Genomic DNA, 21,565 nt, shown 5'->3' on the forward strand with positions numbered 1-21,565 from the left:
AATCTTGCGTTCCACTAAGAATTAAATCTAAAATAGCTCCCTCTCTTGTTGGTTCCTGTCTCCATCTGCTGGAGGGAAGGCAAAACTCAGGAGTCTGGACTGATCCGTGGTACTATAGGAACAAAAATTATCAGGTAAGAACCGATTTTCTTTTCTCAGGCTTCACTGGGATGCTGCATGGTAGACCATAATGGCGATCATGCGCATTTTGTGCAAGTTACCCACGAAAGCGGTGCCTGACATTGGTTTGCGCCTGCACGTCCAGACTGAGCGTCCATCTGGACGATGTGAACATCCAAGTTTTCGGCGTCCACAGTACGAGTGTTCAGCGGAGTCAACAAGTATCACAGAAAATAGAACAGCTCATGGTATGGGTGGAGTTACATCTCCAGGAGATCTCTGCCTCCTCATTTCTTCAGTTGCAGGTGAAATCCAAAGTCTCTGGGCATCGATGATCTAGTACAGAAGTTGCTGAAGGGTAGGCTTCGGTTTGCCTCCCCCCCACCCCGGCTCTTGTTGTGCAGGTTGGTTTGGAGGATCAAGAGGCACATGGAGATGGTGCTTCTGGTGGCTCCTGACTGGCCCAGAAGGCCGTGGTATGCAGATCTGCGAAGACTTTTGTCCGGATCTCCTCTCCAGTTTCCGCTGCAAAGAGATCTGTTGTAACCGGGGCCTATTCTTCATGAGGATCCAGCTCTATTTTGTCTTAGGGTATGGCCCTTGAAAGGGCTTGGTTGCTGAAGCGTGGATATCCCACTGCTGTGATTTCCACCTTGCTTCAAGCTCGGAAGTTCTCAACCTCCTTAGCCTATGTTTGGGTTTGGCAAGTGTTTGAGGTTTGGTGTGAGGAATGATGGGTTCATCCTCGTTCGGTTAAGATCCCACTCATTTTGGACTCTTTGCAGGATGGGTTGATTAAAGGCTTGGCACTTAAATCCTTGATGGTACAGATGGTGGCTATTGCCTGTTTCCAGGGCCAGGTGAATGGTGGACCCTTGTCAGCCCAATCAGATGTGGCCCGGTTCTTAAAGGGGGTGAAGCATCTTCGTCCTCCCTTGCAGTTGCTGGTGCTTTTGTGGAGCCTTAATCTGGTTCTGGATTTTCTGGTGGCTCCCACCTTTTGGCCACTGCATATCCTCTCCTTGAGGCTACTTACCTTGAAGACGGTTTTTCTGGTGGCAGTTTGTTCTGCGCGCAGAGTTTCCGAACCATAGGCTCTTTCTTGCCAGGAACCGTTCCTTTGAATGATTCCATGGATGGTCCAGCTGTGAACTGTTCCACCTTTTTTGCCAAAAGTGGTTTTGAACTTTCACTTGAATCAATCGATTTCCTTGTCAATGCTGGATAGGGAAAGAGATGTGGAGGAATATCATCTATTGCGGACCTTGGATGTCAAACGACATCTCTTGAGGTATTTGGAGTTTTCTAGACCCTTAGGAATACTGACTGGCTGTTCGTGTTCCATGGTGAGAGTAAACATGGTGAGTTGGTGTCATGGGCTACAATAGCCCGCTGGATTAAGGAAATTTGTCATGGCCATGTGTGTGGATATTGAGCAGCCATTGCCTAAGCAGGTTAGGACTCATTGCACTAGGGCTCAGGCAGTGTCATGGGCAGAGCTTTAATTGTTGTCTCCCATCGAAATTTTCTGAGCGGCGACATGGTCCTCCTTACACACTTTTTTCCAGGTAATTACCCTCTGGATGTGCAGGCCCGGGAGGACGCACCCTTTGTGCGTGCAGTGTTGGTCAGACTGCTGGCAGCCCCCTGCCCTTTTTGGGAATAGTTTGGGTACATCCACTGGTCATGGATTAACCTGTCTGAATGCTGAGAAATTACTACTTACCTGATCATTTATTTTTCTCTAATGAAGACAGATTAATCCACCTTCCCTCCCTTGGCTGCCAGTTTGTGGTTCTGTTGTCCTGAGTGGCTGCGTTTCAGGGATAAATGGTATGTGACTGTTTCAGTCCCTAGACCAGCGCTTCTCATCCGGTGTGTCGCCAAGCACCAACTGGTGTGTTGCAGCTCCCGGTGTCCCACAGCCCCAGTTATACTTCCCTTTACCTTTTTCCTGCCCCCATGGGCCAATGGGAAACCTCCTCCCTTCTTCCTGCCCCCACGAGCCAATTGGAAGCCTCCTCTGTTCTTCCTGCCCCCACGGGCCAATTGGAAGCCTCCTCCGTTCTTCCTGCTCCCACGAGCCAATCGGAAGTCTCCTCCCTACTTCCTGACAGTGGGAGGAGGAAGCCTCTGATTGGCTGGTGGGGCAGGAAGAAGGGGGGCATCTCATAGCCCGGGGGTGGGATGGTTTGAGGGGGGCTGGGAGGAGTGGCAGTGTCCAGGCCCGTGGCAGCGAAGAAGCCCGACCCTATGACTGCCAAGGGCTGGAAGTGCTGAAATTAAACACAGCGGCGAGCAACAAAGAAAAGAGGCCAACCGTACCAGGAACCGCGATAGAGTAGGGATTCCCCAAAGCGGCAGTGAATCGCAAGCACGAAGGGCCGGTTGCTCCAGGGATTCTTCCCCCCCCCCCCCCCCACCAATGCAACAGTGAGCACGGCAGAACCGCATTTAAAGTAAAAGTGGCACTCAGCCATGCTGATTACAGATGGGGCAATTGGAGCTCCCAGCGGCCGTAAAAGCAGGCAGATGGGGGGCCACGGGAGCCTAGGGATATCCCGACAGCCAGAAGAAAGCTTGAGTGCTGTGGCATATTTTTATGAAATAAATGTTTGCTGCTTCAGTGCGGCTGAGAAGGCAGCGGCAGCACTGGGAGATCTGCCACTGCGAAATTAAAGGGGAACACAACATTGGGGCTCTAAGCAAAGTGTGTGTGAGAGACAGAGACTGGGCAGGGAGGTGACTGGGGTGTGTGTGAGAGACTGAGACTGGGCAGGGAGGTGGCTGGGTGTGTGTGAGAGACAGATACTGGGCAGGGATTTGACACGAGTGTGTGTGAGAGACAGACTGGGCAGGGAGGTGACACGAGTGTGTGTGAGAGACAGAGACTGGGCAGGGAGGTGACTGGGGTGGGTGTGAGAGACAGAGACTGGGCAGGGTGGTGACTGGGGTGGGTGTGAGAGACAGAGACTGGGCAGGGAGGTGACTGGGGTGGGTGTGAGAGACAGAGACTGGGCAGAGAGGTGACTGGGGTGTGTGTGAGAGACAGAGACTGGGCAGGGAGGTGACGGGTGGGTGTGAGAGACAGAGACTGGGCAGGGAGGTGACTGGGGTGGGTGTGAGAGACAGAGACTGGGCAGGGAGGTGACTGGGGTGGGTGTGAGAGACAGAGACTGGGCAGGGAGGTGACACGAGTGTGTGTGAGAGACAGACTGGGCAGGGAGGTGACACGAGTGTGTGTGAGAGACAGACTGGGCAGGGAGGTGACACGAGTGTGTGTGAGAGACAGAGACTGGGCAGGGTGGTAACTGGGGTGGGTGTGAGAGACAGAGACTGGGCAGGGAGGTGACTGGGGTGGGTGTGAGAGACAGAGACTGGGCAGGGAGGTGACACGAGTGTGTGTGAGAGACAGAGACTGGGCAGAGAGGTGACTGGGGTGGGTGTGAGAGACAGAGGTGACTGGGGTGGGTGTGAGAGACAGACTGGGCAGGGAAGTGACTGGGTTGTGTGCGAGAGATAAGGCTAGGCAGGGAGGTGACTGGGGTGTGTGTGAGAGACAGAGACTGGTCGTAGGGTTTAATTGGGGTGTGTGTGTGTGAGTGACTTGTGGGCCCTAAAGAAGAGGTCAGTAAGGACAGAGCTTCAGCAGCCGCTGCTGCTCCTGGTATGTGCTTTCAAGGGAAAGGAGTAGGAGAGTTACTGGAGGGGGTAAGTAAAGGTGGCTTTTTAAGTTTATTTTTCTTGATTGACTGCCATTTTAATTATTGAGTATTATGTGATGTGTCTGCTGTTTGAAATATTTTATTGATATTTGGACAATTTTTAATTTTTATGAGTTTTAATTGTTTGACCTTATTCTGTCCATCAGCTGTTTTGAAACATTTATTAATATAGTTTTACAATTATATCTGTGTGGGGATCTATAGCAGCTTGGCTTGTTCTGTTTTCCTAATAGGAGGTAAATGTGAATTGGTTACGATTTCTGATAATACAAAGACTAGGGGGGCACTCCATGAAGTTAGTAAGTAGCACATTTAAAACAAATTGGAGAAAATTATTTTTCATTCAATGCACAATTAAGCTCTTGAATTCATTGCCTCTCCTGGGCGCGCGATTCTTTATTTAAATGAGGGGTCGCACTAATAAGGAGGTGCTAGGGACAATAGCGCGTCCCTAGCACCTCCTTATTACTGTAGAGGTGGCTGTCAGCAGGTTCTGACAACCGATGCTCAATTTTACCAGCGTCGGTTTCCAAACTCGCTGACAGCCACGGGTTAGGAAAACGGACGCCAGTAAAGTTGTGTCCATTTTTCTAACCTGCTGACCGTCTGATGGATTTTTTTAAAATTAAAAAAAAATTTTTGGTTCCTCCAATTTAATATCGCTAGAATATTAAGTCCAGAGGGTGTACAGAAAAGCAGTATTTTCTGCTTTTCTGTACACTTTTCCGGGTTGCTCAGAAATTAACACCTGCCCAAGGGCAAATGCTTGTGATGGCCGCGCGTTTTCGATGTACTAAACCCCTTACAGTATAAGGGGTAATAGACGCACGTCGAAAACGCGTGGCCAGTCGCGTGCTAAATCTCAGCCGAGTGCACCATATTGTATCGGCCTGTTTGCTTGTTCTCGCGACTGTTAGCTATTTTTTTTTATCTCAGTTCATTAGTTAGCTTTTATTATTAAAATACTTTAGCTCTAAATTATACAACTTTTTCTCAGGAATATTATGTAAAATGACAGTCACTATAAAGAAAGAAAAGTACCAAAACAAATAAGAACAGATCATCTGAAAACTCGAATATCTTCAGGGCCTATCTGTCAGAGGCTAAGAGACTTTTGTAAGAATGTCACTATGACCAGGCACAATTAAGAGCCAAGCAAAACTATTTATAATCACTGAAGATTTAGCCTTTAGCATTGTTTGTTCTGTTAATTCTCTGTCTTTTTCATAGTTTTAAATTTATCACGTTAACCCTGAAGAAGTGAAAGGGTTAGGTGCACAGGCTCCCACCCGTTGGACTTGTACCTTGTTGGCCTAAAAATTCAATCTTTCTGAGTTTTTCAGAAAAATAAATTTGTGTGAACATGAAATCCTGCTCAGGCATGTTAGTTTTGCCTTTACTTTTAATCAACAGGTTAAAGAAATCCAAGAAGACCTTGAGAAATTAAGTCCTCGTAAAATCAAGCACACTAAGAAGGTAGGAATTATTGCTGGAATGCCACTGTTTGCTGTAGTTCAGTAAGGAAAATTGACTGATTAACAATCTAGTAGATAGATTTACTTTGTTTTGTGCAGCACTTCCACAGAATTGACTCGTAGCCCACCGTATTTAATACTTTTGGCATACTCAGCCAAAATTAACATCACCATTTGGTGTAGTTTGAATCTCCTAAATCCCTGAACTGAGAGCATCTAAAAGTATTTTGTGTACCTGCTAAATACAAACCTGACTGTCATCCACACCCTAGCAGAGGCCGGATTAACCTGTACCAGGCAGTGTGCATTTAGTGGTTTCACATTTGAATTATGGAACTCCGGTTCCTCTTGAGTTGTGCTTAGACTCCTGCTACCCCACCTTTGGAGAGCAAGTTAGGTCATGATTCTTCTGCCATGCTTTTACTTAAGGGGTTAGGATAACATTTCTGTTATGTCTGTGGTTGGTTGTCCAACTATAGGCTCAGGGGCAGTCTTAGTGATTCTGGGGCCCCACATCTCCTTTATTCCCACCCAACCCACTCTTACCAAGAATAAAGCAATAACTTTTCACAATGTATGTTCCTTCAATAATGCACTGCAGTTTGCCTTATGAGGCCCCAGCACACCACCACCTGGTACTCGACACAAACACCACCATCATTCAGGGGTGTGTTTTTCTGGGGGTGGGAGGCCCCAGCACAATATTTCTTACCAAACAAAGATGTTTTCTACATTTGGCTGTCTCCCAGTCTCTTCTTCAGTTGGCAGAGGCTCTCATATATGGGGTGGGTGAGGGAGCAGCTTTAGCAGTGATGGAGGGGCTGCTCTCAGGTAGGCCTTAGCTTCAGCAGGCCTGGATTTGTCAATAGGTGTACTAGGTCTGTGACTAGGGATAGGGAGTGGGACAGCAGGCTGGCTCAAGATTTACTGCCTTCTAGCTGTGCTGAATCTCATTCAGCAGAGAACAGCCCTCTGCTTCCTGATCCAGTCCCTCCCCTCCAGTCAGCATGCAGGGATCAGGACGGGAGGGTATGGGCCTGGAGCAGACAGCACAAAGGGGATCATTTGATGAGGTTAGAGGGGACTGAATGGGGGATCACTGGGAGAGGAGAGGTGATCAGTTGAGAGTTGTGTTGCTGTTAGAGAGAGGGGAATGGGGGAAGGAGGCAGTATTTTTGTGTGTGTGTGAGAGAAGGGATTTTGTTGGGTGTGTGAATGTATGTCTATGCTAGATTTGGTGAAAGGTTAAGAGAGAGGATGCAAGGGAGAGCAGGATCGCAGCATGGTAACAACCCACACTTCCTCTTTCCTGTCTCTCTGCCCTGCCATATACACTACAATTCATGTTCTTTCTGCTTTGATCTTGCATTCTATCCCTAGGAACCTCCAATCCTTCTTACCTCTCCCTTTTCAGATCCTGGGAACCACCTCCAATCCCTCATACTTCCTTCTCCCCTTCCTCAGTCTCAGAACTTCCCCTCCTCGCCCTTCTTTTCTCCCATCCCAGATTCCTGATCTCCATCCCCCATTTTGGTCTTCTCTTTCTCCAAACCTTTCTCCTTATCCTCACCCCATTTCTGGTCCTCTTACGCTCTCCTCCTCCTTGCCCCATCCTTGAGATCTCTTCCATGTACTGATACCCGAAATTCCTTTTCCTCACCCAATAAAATGAAAATTAAATTATAGACACAAGCAAAGTTTATAATGTAAAATAAAAGATAGAAGTGTTTGTCAGTGTACTTCATTCACATTTTTCTCACAAAAGCTATCCCTGACCTGCTGCAGGAAACTGTGGGGCTGTGCCTTAAACCTTTTTCCTGTTGTCCAATCTTACCGGGGGCGGTGAGGGATGAGTGGTGGGATACAGCATCATTAATGCTGAGGGTCAACTAAATCCATCTCTGAGCCTCAGTGGGTGGGGGTGGGGACTACCAGTTGGACCAGGCCTGCTTTTATTGGCTATGATTGTAAGGAACTTCACAGATAAGCAGGCCGTAATGTCAGTGATCGCAGGGGTTGGGGGGAGAGGGCTGCCCTGGCAGGCCTTGATTTTAGGGAGGTTCCTGGGCAGGCTGGCCCAGCCTTCAGTGGCTGCAGAGGCAAAGATACTCCCAAGCAGGCAGGCAGGCTATGGTTGAGGGTAACCCTCCCCCCCCCCCCAACGATGGTGCTGCAGCAGGGGCTCTGAGGCAAAGTAGCAATGGCAGCTAGCCGTAGGAAGTGGCGGGAACTCTGAGGGAAGAGGTAATGGCGGTAGCAGCAGTTTGCAAGTACAAGGTGGCAGAGGTGTATGGAAAGGTGTCACCTCCTGCACATGCCTCTCCCATTTTGTGGCTGGCCCGTCGTCTGCTTCTATGCCGCATCTCCTGCTTCCAGAGATTGGCTGCATTGGAGGAGGGAGTGGCAGGCCACTGTCACTGTTTGCTGCAGCTGAGGAGAGTGCAGCAGAAAATGGAAGGGAATGCGGCTGCTGTACATTCCCTTCCCATGACTTATGTATCACAGGAATATGCATAACATGGGTTAAAAAACCTGGATATAATTGATGGATTCTTCAGTAGGTTATAATAGCTTATCACCCCCACCTGCCACAGGTGGTGCTTCTCCAGCATGGGACCCGGGGAAATTGCCCCACTGGTAAGACTACCCCTGCATGGACATTAGTGTCATTACTTGTATAAATTAGGCCTGTTCTGCTGCCTTTTGTACTTGATGTTTTGTTTTGTTGGTTGTAACTTTCTGGGTATATATTTACTAATTTTATGGAATCAGCTTTGTGCTCACTAGTTGGAAATGTGTATTAAATTTATTGTTGCTTTTTCTTATTTCTTTGTATGGTCTATAAATTGTTGATTTACTACAAAATAGAAAGGATCTTTTTTTTTTTTTTTTAATTTAAATGTTAACCTGATTTTTGTTTTTCACCAGTCTCTTGCCATGTCCAGACTGGCAGCTGCTCACCGAGCAGCAATTCGGGCTTTGCAAATGTTTGTCACCCAATTTAACGACCAGGCAGAGCAGCAGGTCCCCATACACTATAAGGAACTGGGCCAACTGATTCGTCAGCTGTCCCTCTGTTCTGCCAGATTGGATAAAGAAGCGGATTCTTATCTTTCGGACACGATCATCTCTCTACTGCAGCAGACTGAGGTATGGAAAGTATTCCATTTCATCTATAGAGCTGCCTTACCATGAGACTTGGGATTAAAATAAGCTTGTGTGAAATTAGAATACAGGAACTTGTGTTCACAGCCCCCTGGGGGAGAGGGTGTCTCCACCGTTGCACAGTGGCGACACCTAATGGCTAGTGTTTGTGCACATATACTGGTTTCTGGACGATGTGGTCAAGGACTGTTGCTGTAATGAATGGGCTGATTGGTAGGGAAGGTGGGGAAAAGTAGGAAACTTTTTTTTTAGTTGCAATTGAAGACTCATGGCTGGAAGCCTAAAAGAGCAAGATTTACATGTCTTAAAACAGGTACATTAACTGCAGTACACAATTACACTGTAATTGTGTTATATGCCTTCATATTTGCATACACTGCAGTTATACTAAAGTTGTGTACACTGTAGTTATATTATAATTACTGCAGATGCTTCCCAAGAAAACTGATGATTGGTAAGTAATTATCAAATGGAGAATACTGATCAATATGTCATTATCACTGTGTTTTGTGTTTCATCAATCTAAGCTAGAAACATTAAGTACAAATTCCAAACATGTTGTAAACTGGAAAATCTGATCTCTTGTAAGAATTTAGACACTCTCTTGGAAAAGAAGCAAACGCCAAAAAAAGTGAAGAAATCTCCCTCAAGAAATCAGAGCAGATCTTCTCCAGCCAGGGAGCTGTTCCCAGACAGACAGCAGAGTACATCTCCAAGGAGAGAGAAGAAAGCACCCGTCTTGAAGGAGCAAGAGCCACCTGAACAGACAGGTTGGGCTGTAACCAAGCAGCTTCTTCCTGGTATATGATTTAAGGACTTAAACAGGGTTCATCTTTTCCTCATATCCCTTTACCAAATCAATATTTTTTTTCTCCCTGATGAGCACATTTCAGTGCACATGAGCTAGCCTTGGCAAGATCCTGCACTATGCAAGGTCTTTCCTCAAGCCATGGACAGATCAAGAGGTATTGCCATAATCTATGGTCTCAGGTCTGGAAGTATTCCCTTCCTGTTCATACCCAGATCAGTCCAGACAAATGGGTTTTGCATCCCTACTTGCAGATGAAGGCACTGCTACATAACCAAGCGTGCCACCTGCAGTCCCTCAGTATTTCTGTGTCTCCAGCAGATGGTAGAGGTGCAAACCTGCAGTCTGACTAAAGAAAAAAGAAAAGTTAGAGAGACAAGAGAATTTGGAGTTGGAGGCTCCCTGAGTGTTAGGCTCCTTCGTGGACCATCCCTCAGGTGGAGCCGGTCAACCGGGGGGTTGGGAACATGTGACTGGTTTAGCCCGCTGCTGTCCGGAAGTCCTGATAGACAGGGAACTGGCTTTCTCAGGACCTCTGAAGTCTCCACCTGCGAGCTGCCAGTCCTGCAGGGGACGTACCCTTTATTGTTCATGTTTTCGATTAAGGTTTTGTTTAAAAAAAAAAAAAAAAGGTTTGACTTTTATTAGCAGGAACGTCAGCCGGGGCACGACGGCGGGGTGCCTTTGACTGCGGGAGTGGTTGCTGCCGGCAGGAACAGAAAGTGAGTGCCTTGGGGGTAGTCCTTTGGTGAATCCAAGGGGGATGGGGGGGCTGAAGGAATTTCCCGCTTATGTGGCTTACTCAGCCGTGGCACAGTGCAGTCTAGTTTTTTCCTTTTCCCACGCACCATTTAGTCAGTTGTAGCAGTGTGGCACTCTGGGCAGGAGGTTAACCGCATGTATGGCCTGCTTCTATATAGCTGCACGCAGAGTCTGGTGGTGGTTTTTTTCTCTGTTCGACCGCATGTGTGATGGCGCCCAAGCCTTTAATGGCTGCCTGTAGGGCGTGCGGTTTGTGGTCTGCAAACCTGAATACACGGTCCCTGTGCTTGGGCTGTGCCTCTAGGGAAGAGGGAACTTCAGCAGGAGCAACTTTGGGAAAACGGGCATTCCGGTCATTGGGGCCCGTGACAGCGGGCTCAGGAACCTCTCAGCACTTGGCCGGTCCCATGAAGGTTCATGGGCGGGGGCCAGTGGACCCAGGGGTATCCAAAGAGTCTCCACCCCTTTTTCACCAGTGAGGCAGAGTTTCCGGAGGGGGAAGGGGGTCTGATAACAATCTCCTGGATCAGGGGACTGCAGATACGGAAGGTTTTCCCCCGGAGTTTGTACTTCTTCATGAGTCCTTCCTGCAAGGAAGGAAGTATGTGTGTGTGCGGGGGGAGTGTCCCCAAAAGGAGCAGCCATGTCACTCTTCCAAACGGCCTAAGGTGGTGCCTTCAGGTGGTCGCACAGGTTCGAAAGCCGATCTAGACAAGTCGGGGGGATTCTGAGGGTTTCGAAGAGGATCTGCCAGATCCGCAAGGAGCGGAACCGAATGCGAATACAGGCTCGAATGTAGATCCAGATGCTCACAAGGATGATTTTGATTCTGATGCCCTCCAGGCTTCTGAGGGGGATAATGAGATGGTCCAGCTGTTTAAAAAGGAGGAATTGTCCCTTTATTCCCCAGGTGCTGGAGGAACTCAGGGTTAAGGTGGCTCAGGAAGAGTCCAATAACGAGGGTGTGAACCCGGTTCTGGAGGGACTGTGTGGTCCACCTAGTGCTTTTCCCTTGCCTAAGAAAATTTGGAAGTTGGTGAACCAGGAATGGGATTTTCTGGAGGTGGGCCTGAAAGTTGGTAGGGCAAAGGCTAAGCTTTACCCTCTGATGGAGGAGACCTTGGAGCACTTGCAGATGCCCAAGGTAGATGCTGTGATGTCAGCGGTTACCAAAAAGATGACCATCCTGGAAGGATGCGCAAGGCCGCAAGTCAAAGATTCATTTGAAGTGGATGTTCGAGGTTTCCGCATTGAGTCTTCAGGCCGCAATTTGTTGGCAGTACGATGCAGAGGGCATTTTTGTGCTGGGTTCAGAAAGTGCAGGAGCGGAATTCATCGGGGGATGTCAGGTCCAGTTTATCATGGTGGCTGTTGCGTCACAACCTGGAAAAGGGAATGGATCTGGAGACCCCGGATTGGGTAGTGGTGATCACGGACTCAGTCTCAAGGGTTGGGTAGCAGTGTGCCTGGGCTTTGGTCAGTGGAGGAGTAGTCCTGATCCATCAATCGCCTGGAAACAAGAGCAGTCCATTGGTCATTGGGGGTGTTCCTTCCTTGGGTCAGAGGTAGGATGGTTCAGGTTTTCTTGGACAATGCAACGACAGTGGCATACATCAACAGACAAGGAGGGATGAAGAGTCAGGTGGTGGCTCTGGAAGCCTGGCGGTTGTTTGGGCACAGCTCCAACTCGAGGGAATAGCGGCTTCTCATGTCGCAGGTGCGGATTATGTGCAGGCAGATTTCCTCAGCAGTTGGATCCGGGGGAATAGGAGTTGTTCCCGGAAGCTTGGGATCGCATCTGTGCCAGGTGGGGCATACCCCAGTTGGATCCTATGGCGACACAGACCAACACAAAGATGGCAAGGTTTTTCAATTGCAGAAGAGAGGTTGGCGCAGTGGGGCTGGATGCTTTGGTGTGCACTTGGCCGATGGGGATTCTTCTGTACATATTTCTGCTGTGGCCACTCATTGGGTGAGTTCTTTGGCACATAGAATTGCATCCCAGGTCGGTGTCGCTGGTGGCGCCAGAGTGGCTTCAACGCCCGTTGTTCGCAGATCTTGTGCATCTTGCAGTAGAGGGACCCCTCAGGCTAGCTCATCTGCCATGCTTGCTTCGGCAGGGCCCCATTGTAACCAGTCTCGTCGGACAGAGGGTCGGGACAGGTAGTAAACAATCGAGGTCCAGAATCCAACAAGGGGTCAAAGCAGTGAAAGGAAGCCCAAGGACAGAACTCACAAGGCAGGACCAAGGAACGAGGGGAACACTAGGAGCAGGATAATCAGCACAATCCAATAGAAGCAGCAAAGCACCTACTCACCAGACCTGTTGTCAAGGTGAAGAATTGCAGGAAAGTGCTGCTTAAATGCCGACTGCCCCTGATCTCTTCCATGGCGAGGAAGGAGGGTGGGAAGGAGGGTGGGAAGGAGGGGCAAAAACGGAGTGCGCCTCACATTGCGCTCCTCTCAGAGGGAGCCGCTGACAGCAGCCATCGCCACGGAAATGCTGTGGACAGGCAAGGCTTGGGTCATTTTGTAACAGTACCTCCCCTGCAATGTCCCTTCCCCTGCCTCCTAGGCCTGGGCTTAAATTGAAAGCATTGATGGAATTCATGAATAAGTTGAGGAATTTAAATATTAGTGACGGGCTCCTGAGAGTTTTCCTCCAGGCCATAACCTTTCCAAGAGATCAGATATTGTAGTTCTTTTCTTCCTTTCCTAACATCCAAGATCTCATCTACTTCATACTGTGTGTCATCATCAGATATTATAGGTGAAGATTGTTTCGGCTTCCTAGTTGGCCAAGACAGAATTGCAGGCTTAAGGAGAGATACAGGAAATACATTGTGAATTCGAATGCTAGCTTAATGGCAAGAAGCTCTGTCACCTATGGAATAATTTTTTTTCAGTGGGAGAACATTTTTTCAAGAAATAAGCACAGGTAATTAATTTTCCAGCTGCCTCTGGTTGTAAAAGAATCACTCCGACTCCTACAGAGGAAGCATCCACGTCGACAATCCTACAGTCTGGTAGGATTCAGATGTTGTATACAAGGATCCTTGATGAATTCTTTTTTTAGTTGTTGGAAGGCTTGAATAGCTTCTGGGGTCTAATTATGTACGTCGGCCCCTTTTCGGGTTAAGGCCGTGAGTAGAGCTGCCAATGAGTAATATCCATGGATGAATTGACGGTAATTAGAAAATCCCAAATAACGTTAAAACGCCTTGAAGCCCACTGGTTGAGGCCAATCCAAGACTCACTTGAGTTTGTCTGGATCCATCCGTAACCGGGTTTGGGAAATTGTATATCCCAAAAAGGGTAATTCTTCTTGATGAAAGGCAAATTTCTCTAACTTTGCATATAATTTATGTTCACGCAGATGCTGAAGAACTTGTTGTACATGGTCTTGATGTTGATTTAAAGTCTTGGAAATAAGAATATCATCTAAATATACAACAACGTGTGAATATAAAAAGTCTCAAAATATGTCATTTACCATCGCTTAGAAAACAGAGAGGAAGGCGATCAAGAAAAGCCGTGAGGAACAAAAAAGCAAGTGACCGGAGGTCCTTCAAGAGTTCTTTATTAGTTGCCCGACTCTAGGCCTGAGTTTCGCCTAAAAAGGCTGCTTCAGGGGCTACAATAATAAATAACAATAAATATTATTCAAACAATCAAATAACAAACATACATATTTGAGAAAATTAAAATTAAAAAGTAAAATTAATAAAATTAAAAACATGAATAAAACAGACGCATAAAAAGTACTAAACATACATGAAGCTGTGCTATGCACTCATAATTAATTAAAAATGCAGTGATAAGAAAAGGCAGAGGAGGGATCGAGAGCAAGAATATTAAACACAAATGGTCATAAAACAGGTGTTTAAAATGCTAATTGAACATAAAAGTCATACCTAAACAAACTTAAAATGACTTAAAAAGCGTGATCAATTGGGTGATATCACAGGCAAAATATAAAGAAACCAATAAATATGAACTGCTATTGAAATTATAGAAATTCTTATCTTAACGAATTACGATTACCTTCTTTAAATATCTCCAAAGGATTTAGAGATATATTCTCTAATGCAAGCAGGTGTTATTAATCCTTCCATCAATTGGGAATTCCTCGATTGTGGTCAAGAGCAGTTTAAAATTCAACTGAAAAAAGGTTTGTAAAAAATATATCTTTAATGCAAAAATCTCTTCATTTGTGCACCTAAAATCTAATATGTCTTCAAAATCATAACAGTGTGAAAAATGTGTGAGACAACAAACTATTAAAAGCATATGTAATTAAAAGAAAAGAGTGATGAAATTGCTACAAGCGTGTGTCAATTAAAAATCAAGTGAAACAAATGAATAGTGTACAAATGTGATTTATCTAATATATTCTTATTAATTATAATTGCTGCACATGTGAATTATTTGTGATGAATATTTGTGCATAAATAATAAGTATTTCTTATTAATTAAATTATAACGGAACACAAGGCAAAAAATCTATGCACACATCTCGATATCGGATAATAAATCTTAATATTAATCAATTACTTTTTGCTACAATAATAACAATAAAAATTTAAATTAAGTGACAGAATGAAAAGAAAATACTTTCGAATCAACTTAGTAATCATCATTATAATATGTAACCGCAGTTAATCGTAACAAGTCAAATGAAATATTACCTTTGAGGGACATCAAAAATGAAACGGACTAATGAATGTGTTTCTGAAACATTGTAATTATAAATATTTAGGTTCTGCCTTAGAGAGGCAAATGCACACTGTTTATTATGCCAAAAAACGGGGACATTTAAACACCAAAAATTAATAATTAATATGTTCAGTGCCAAAATATCAAACACAGAATGGACAATCAACAAACGTGAAACACATTTAATATAGTTAAAAATGAGTTGCGTCGAAAATAAATATAACAAAAATTTGTTAAGCTCATGTCGGCATAGTTTGCCTATAATACAAATCAACTCATTTGACCGTGATTTTTAGAATGTAAAAATTGCCTGTCATATTCTTTTCTTTTTTGTGCTCGCAAAATATCTTAGCGAGTTCACTCATACATAACTTTAGTTAGATATCAAGACTGTTACTGCATTACTCATGCATTGCTAATTGCCCAACAAATACTTTCCTTTATGTGCTATGTAGTCGCAGAGTCTCTTAGCAATTTAGCTCGTGCATTGCTTTGGTTAGTTATCGAGACTACTGCGGCAACATACACAAAAGAGCCATCGAAAAAAGCGGACTAATGAATGCATACTTAAAAAACAATGTGGATATACCCATTTAAATAATGTACACGAAGAAAACTTTCGTCGTACTTACTGCGCGTCTGGAGTCACACAAAATTAAACCAAACATCGGGAGCATTCAAACAAGAAAGCTTATATATTTGTATTTGGCGCCAAAAAAGCTGTCAATCAACTGAAAGGGGAGTGGGCAGTCGGCGAACATAAAAACAACGGTTTAATTAAGAATGTGGACAAAAATATGATTAAACAAAAATAAACTGAAATAAATATAACAAAATGTATTGAGTAAAACTAAAAAATTGTTAATCTTAGGAAAAGATAGGTGAATTCATGTGGGCGTGGTTAACCAAAACTGTCAATCACCTCATGTGGGCGTGGTTCACAAAATCTGTTAAGCGCCTGTCGTGTTCTTAACCAACTAGCAGGCTTGTCATCTTTGTGCTATACAAACACAGTGTGTCTTAATGATTTGACTTATGCATTATTTTGTTAGTGATCAAAATTGCTGCTGCATAAGTCAAATCATTAAGACACACTGTGTTTGTATAGCACAAAGATGACAAGCCAGCTAGTTGGTTAAGAACACGACAGGCGCTTAACAGATTTTGTGAACCACGCCCACATGAGGTAATTGACAGTTTTGGTTAACCACGCCCACATGAATTCACCTATCTTTTCCTAAGATTAACAATTTTTTAGTTTTACTCAATACATTTTGTTATATTTATTTCAGTTTATTTTTTGTTTAATCATATTTTTGTCCACATTCTTAATTAAACCGTTGTTTTTATGTTCGCAGACTGCCCACTCCCCTTTCAGTTGATTGACAGCTTTTTTGGAGCCAAATACAAATATATAAGCTTTCTTGTTTGAATGCTCCCGATGTTTGGTTTAATTTTGTGTGACTCCAGACGCGCAGTAAGTACGACGAAAGTTTTCTTCGTGTACATTATTTAAATGGGTATATCCACATTGTTTTTTAAGTATGCATTCATTAGTCCGCTTTTTTCGATGGCTCTTTTGTGTATGTTGCCGCAGTAGTCTCGATAACTAACCAAAGCAATGCACGAGCTAAATTGCTAAGAGACTCTGCGACTACATAGCACATAAAGGAAAGTATTTGTTGGGCAATTAGCAATGCATGAGTAATGCAGTAACAGTCTTGATAACTAACTAAAGTTATGTATGAGTGAACTCGCTAAGATATTTTGCGAGCACAAAAAAGAAAAGAATATGACAGGCAATTTTTACATTCTAAAAATCACGGTCAAATGAGTTGATTTGTATTATAGGCAAACTATGCCGACATGAGCTTAACAAATTTTTGTTATATTTATCTTCGACGCAACTCATTTTTAACTATATTAAATGTGTTTCACGTTTGTTGATTGTCCATTCTGTGTTTGATATTTTGGCGCTGAACATATTAATTATTAATTTTTGGTGTTTAAATGTCCCCGTTTTTTGGCATAATAAACAGTGTGCGTTTGCCTCTCTAAGGCAGAACCTAAATATTTATAATTACAATGTTTCAGAAACACATTCATTAGTCCGTTTCATTTTGATGTCCCTCAAAGGTAATATTTCATTTGACTTGTTACGATTAACTGCGGTTACATATTATAATGATGATTACTAAGTTGATTCGAAAGTATTTTCTTTTCATTCTGTCACTTAATTTAAATTTTTATTGTTATTATTGTAGCAAAAAGTAATTGATTAATATTTAAGATTTATTATCCGATATCGAGATGTGTGCATAGATTTTTTGCCTTGTGTTCCGTTATAATTTAATTAATAAGAAATACTTATTATTTATGCACAAATATTCATCACAAATAATTCACATGTGCAGCAATTATAATTAATAAGAATATATTAGATAAATCACATTTGTACACTATTCATTTGTTTCACTTGATTTTTAATTGACACACGCTTGTAGCAATTTCATCACTCTTTTCTTTTAATTACATATGCTTTTAATAGTTTGTTGTCTCACACATTTTTCACACTGTTATGATTTTGAAGACATATTAGATTTTAGGTGCACAAATGAAGAGATTTTTGCATTAAAGATATATTTTTTACAAACCTTTTTTCAGTTGAATTTTAAACTGCTCTTGACCACAATCGAGGAATTCCCGATTGATTGAAGGATTAATAACACCTGCTTGCATTAGAGAATATATCTCTAAATCCTTTGGAGATATTTAAAGAAGGTAATCGTAATTCGTTAAGATAAGAATTTCTATAATTTCAATAGCAGTTCATATTTATTGGTTTCTTTATATTTTGCCTGTGATATCACCCAATTGATCACGCTTTTTAAGTCATTTTAAGTTTGTTTAGGTATGACTTTTATGTTCAATTAGCATTTTAAACACCTGTTTTATGACCATTTGTGTTTAATATTCTTGCTCTCGGTCCTTCCTCTGCCTTTTCTTATCACTGCATTTTTAATTAATTATGAGTGCATAGCACAGCTTCATGTATGTTTAGTACTTTTTATGCGTCTGTTTTATTCATGTTTTTAATTTTATTAATTTTACTTTTTAATTTTAATTTTCTCAAATATGTATGTTTGTTATTTGATTGTTTGAATAATATTTATTGTTATTTATTATTGTAGCCCCTGAAGCAGCCTTTTTAGACGAAACTCAGGCCTAGAGTCGGGCAACTAATAAAGAACTCTTGAAGGACCTCCGGTCACTTGCTTTTTTGTTCCTCACGGATTTACCATCGCTTGAAATACTGCTGGGGCGTTGCATAAGCCGAATGGCATGACTAAATATTTGTAGTGACCATTGCATGGGTTGAAGCAGTTTTCCATTCGTCTCCTTCTCGAATGTGAATCAGATTATAACCTCCCCGTAGATCTAATTTAGTAAATATCTGTGCTCCCCTGAGTCGATCAAAGAGCTCTGTGATGAGTAGCAGGGGATATCGGTTTTTCTTAGTAATGGCGTGCAGACCTCGGTAGTCGATACAAGGTCATAGAGACCCGTTTTTTTTTCCAACAAAAAAGAACCTGGCTCCTGCCAGGGATGAAGAAGGTCTGATAAATCCTCTGGCCAAGTTATCTTGAATATATTGATTCATAGCCTCTGTTTCTGGACCTCATAGTGAATATACTTTTCCCCAAGGGGGCATTTTCCCCGGAAGTAATTCAATAGCACAATCATAATCGCGATGCAGGAGTAAGATCTCAGCTTGCTTTTTACTAAGGACATCGACAAATTCTGCATATAGGGCGGGTAACCTGGGAAGAGTTGGCATTGAACGCTGAATCTTGAGTGCTGGTGCCCTTATTTGGATCAAACAATCCTCATGGCTTTTTGAGCTCCATTTACCCAATTGCAGGGAACTCCAGTCAATGTGAGGTTGGTGTAACATTAACCATGGTAGTCCCAATATTATCTGATTGACGGTAGAAGGTAGCACATATAAGTGGATACTTTCTTGATGTAAAAGGCTGGTAGTCATAGTCAGATGTATCATGATTTGGGAGATCCTTTCTGCTAGAGGTTCCCCTGAAACCGAAGATACCGTGAGAGGTTCTGTGGGAATTTGGTATTGCTGTACAATACTTTCTTCAATGAAGTTTCTGGCCGCTCCTATGTCTAGGAAGGCTTGAAGATGTATCAGGTTCTTATTCATGGAAAGACTCACAGGAATTAGAATCTGTGGAGAGGAAGCCGAACCCATGGTGGCCTCTCCTACCAACCCTAGATCTGAGAGTTTCCTGGTTTCAAGGGATAGGAAGCCGCATAATGGTTGACTCTTGCGCAGTACAAGCAGAGATTATGTTGCCGACGTCGCTGTCATTCTTCATGCAAAATCTTGACTTGGTCTATTTGCATGGGTTCCTTGGCGGAGGACCGTGATTCTTGAGGTTTGGTGGGGAGAACCGGGCTTTGAAATGTAGGTGCTAATCGCACTGATCGGCGAAGGGAGGCTCTCTCTCGAGATCTTTCCTGGAAGCAAATATCCAGGCGAATTGCTAGCCAGATCAATTCTTCTAAAGAATCTGGCGGTTCTCATCCAGCCAACTCGTCCTTTATGGATTTTGATAGTCCTTGGCGAAAAATGGCTATAAGATTATCCTCGCCCCACCGAAGTTCAGCAGCCAGTGTCTGAAACAGAACCACATATTCTCCAATGGAGTGAGAGCCCTGATAAATTTGTAATAGGTCAGATGCTGCAGACGCTGATTGTCCTGGCTCATCAAAAACCAACCGAAAGTCTTGAAGAAACTTGTCCAAACTGTGCAATAAAGGATCATCTCCTTCCTAAAGTGGGGAGCTAGAGCTGAACCCTCCAGTAAAGAAAGGATGAAAGTAACCTTTGTTTTGTCAGTGGGAAATAGTGGTGCTTGAAGTGAAAAGTGAATTTTACACTGATTGATAAATCCTCTGCATTATCGGGGATCCCCATTGAAACGAGGAGGAGGGGACAATTGAAGAACTGTACTAATGGATGAACTAGGAGGAGCCAGTGCTGGGGTGGCTATAGCAAGCACATCCGTTCGGGCTGCAAGTCTTTCAAGAACCCCCGTCACTTAATCCAGAACTCCTTGCTGTTGCTGTACCCGGGTTGCCAGGCCAGGAATGTCTTGTAAGGCTGTTAGATCTACCGGATCCATGGCCTTGGCAAACTGTTATGATTTTTGTGGATCCAGTAGAAGAAACTAACAGTCTTACCTTGGAATGGAGACTGAAGCGAAGACAGTTGACGAGCAGTCAACGACCAGAGTCAAACAGACGACCAAGACAAGCAGTAACCAGTCTCATTGGACAGAATTTTGGGGCAGGTAGCAAACAATACAAGTCCAGAATCCAGCAAGGGGTTGAGGCAGGCAGCAAACAATCCAAGTCCATAATCTAGCAAGGGGTCAAAGCAGCGAAAGGAAGCCCAAGTACAGAACTTACACACGAGGAACTCACAAGGCAGGACCAGGGAGCGAGGGGAACACTAGGAGCAGGATAATCAGCACAATCCAAAAGAAGCAGCAAAGCACCTACTCACCAGACCTGTTGCCAAGGCAAAGAACTGCAGGAAGGTGCTGCTTAAATGCTGCTGACCCTGATCTCTTCCATGGTGACTTCTGGTGGGGACATTCAGCGTGGCGGGAAGGAGGGACCAAAACGGAGCGCGCCTCACATCACGCTCCTCTCAGAGGGAGCTTTGATGGTGGCCATTGCCGCGCTGCGGAAACACTACAGACAGGCAAGGCTCAGGTCGTTTTGTAACCCCCATATTTTTGGTTCGGGAGGATCACTTCTGTCTCGCAGCTTGGCTTCTGAGAGGAGACATTTGTGGCTGAAAGGCTATTTGGAATAGATTATTTCCACGCTTCTCCAGGCTCGGAAACCCTCTATGTCTCTGGCATATGTCAGGGTCTTTGAGTCGTAGTGTCTACATCTGCGAGTGGATCCCCTATTGGTAGAGGTTTCTCAGATCTTAGCCTTTTTGCAGGAGAGATTGTCTAAGGAGTTAGCCTATAACTCCCTCCGCATTCAGGTATCCACTTTGAGTTCCCTTAGGGGCAAGGCGGGGGAGGTCTTTGGCCTCTCATCCTGATGATGTTCGATTCCTAAAGGGGGTCAAGTATTTTCAGTCTCTGGTTTGGAAGTTGTGCCTGGATTGGAACCTTAATTTAGTTCTGCGAGTACTCTGTGGTGCGCTCTTTGAGCCTTTGAAAAGGACAATGTTGAAGGACCTGACATTGAAGACAGTGTTTCTGGTGACCAATTGTTTTGCCAGGCGGATTTCGGAATTGCAGGCTCTGTTGTGCAGAGATCCTTTTCTGCGTATTTCTAATGTCAGGTCACTTTGCAACTGGTCCCCTCTTTCTTACTGAAAGTGGTGTCCTCTTTTCATGTTAATCAGACGGTGGATCTGCTGGCCTTTCCGGAGTGGTCTAAGGATTCCCCACAGGAGAGAGAGTTGCATCTTTTGGATGTGAGATGCACTCTGTTGCAGTATTTAGAAGTCACTAATTCCTTTTGGCGTTCAGACCACCTTTTTGTGGTGTTCAGTAGCTCGAAGAAAGGGGACAATTTTTCGTTGGCTCTCTTATATTTGTAAGGGTCATCAGATTCCGGTAGGTCTGAAAGCGCATTCTACTAGGGCATAGGCGGCTTCTTGGGCAGTGTCAGTTGCTATCGCCTCAAGATTTGTAGAGCGGCGTTGTGGTCATTGTTTCATACTTTCACCAGACATTACCATTTGG

At 44.2% G+C, this 21,565-nt stretch overlaps 1 protein-coding gene across 7 annotated transcripts in view; it reads left to right on the forward strand.

Moving 5' to 3' along the window:
• The window catches only part of KIAA0753 (KIAA0753 ortholog), a 155,217-nt gene that overhangs the window by 18,556 nt on the left and 115,096 nt on the right, over positions 1–21,565 (forward strand). For 5 of the 7 annotated variants that reach the window (XM_029612390.1, XM_029612389.1, XM_029612394.1 and 2 more), the window contains 3 exons: positions 5,259–5,321; positions 8,249–8,470; positions 9,075–9,285. In XM_029612390.1, coding sequence (XP_029468250.1) covers positions 5,259–5,321; positions 8,249–8,470; positions 9,075–9,285 — 496 coding nt within the window. The remainder of the gene's footprint in view (positions 1–5,258; positions 5,322–8,248; positions 8,471–9,074; positions 9,286–21,565) is intronic. The other 2 variants (XM_029612392.1, XM_029612393.1) reach the window with 1 other exon arrangement.

Source organism: Rhinatrema bivittatum, chromosome 8, assembly GCF_901001135.1.
Source record: "Rhinatrema bivittatum chromosome 8, aRhiBiv1.1, whole genome shotgun sequence".
Lineage (NCBI taxonomy): Eukaryota > Metazoa > Chordata > Amphibia > Gymnophiona > Rhinatrematidae > Rhinatrema > Rhinatrema bivittatum.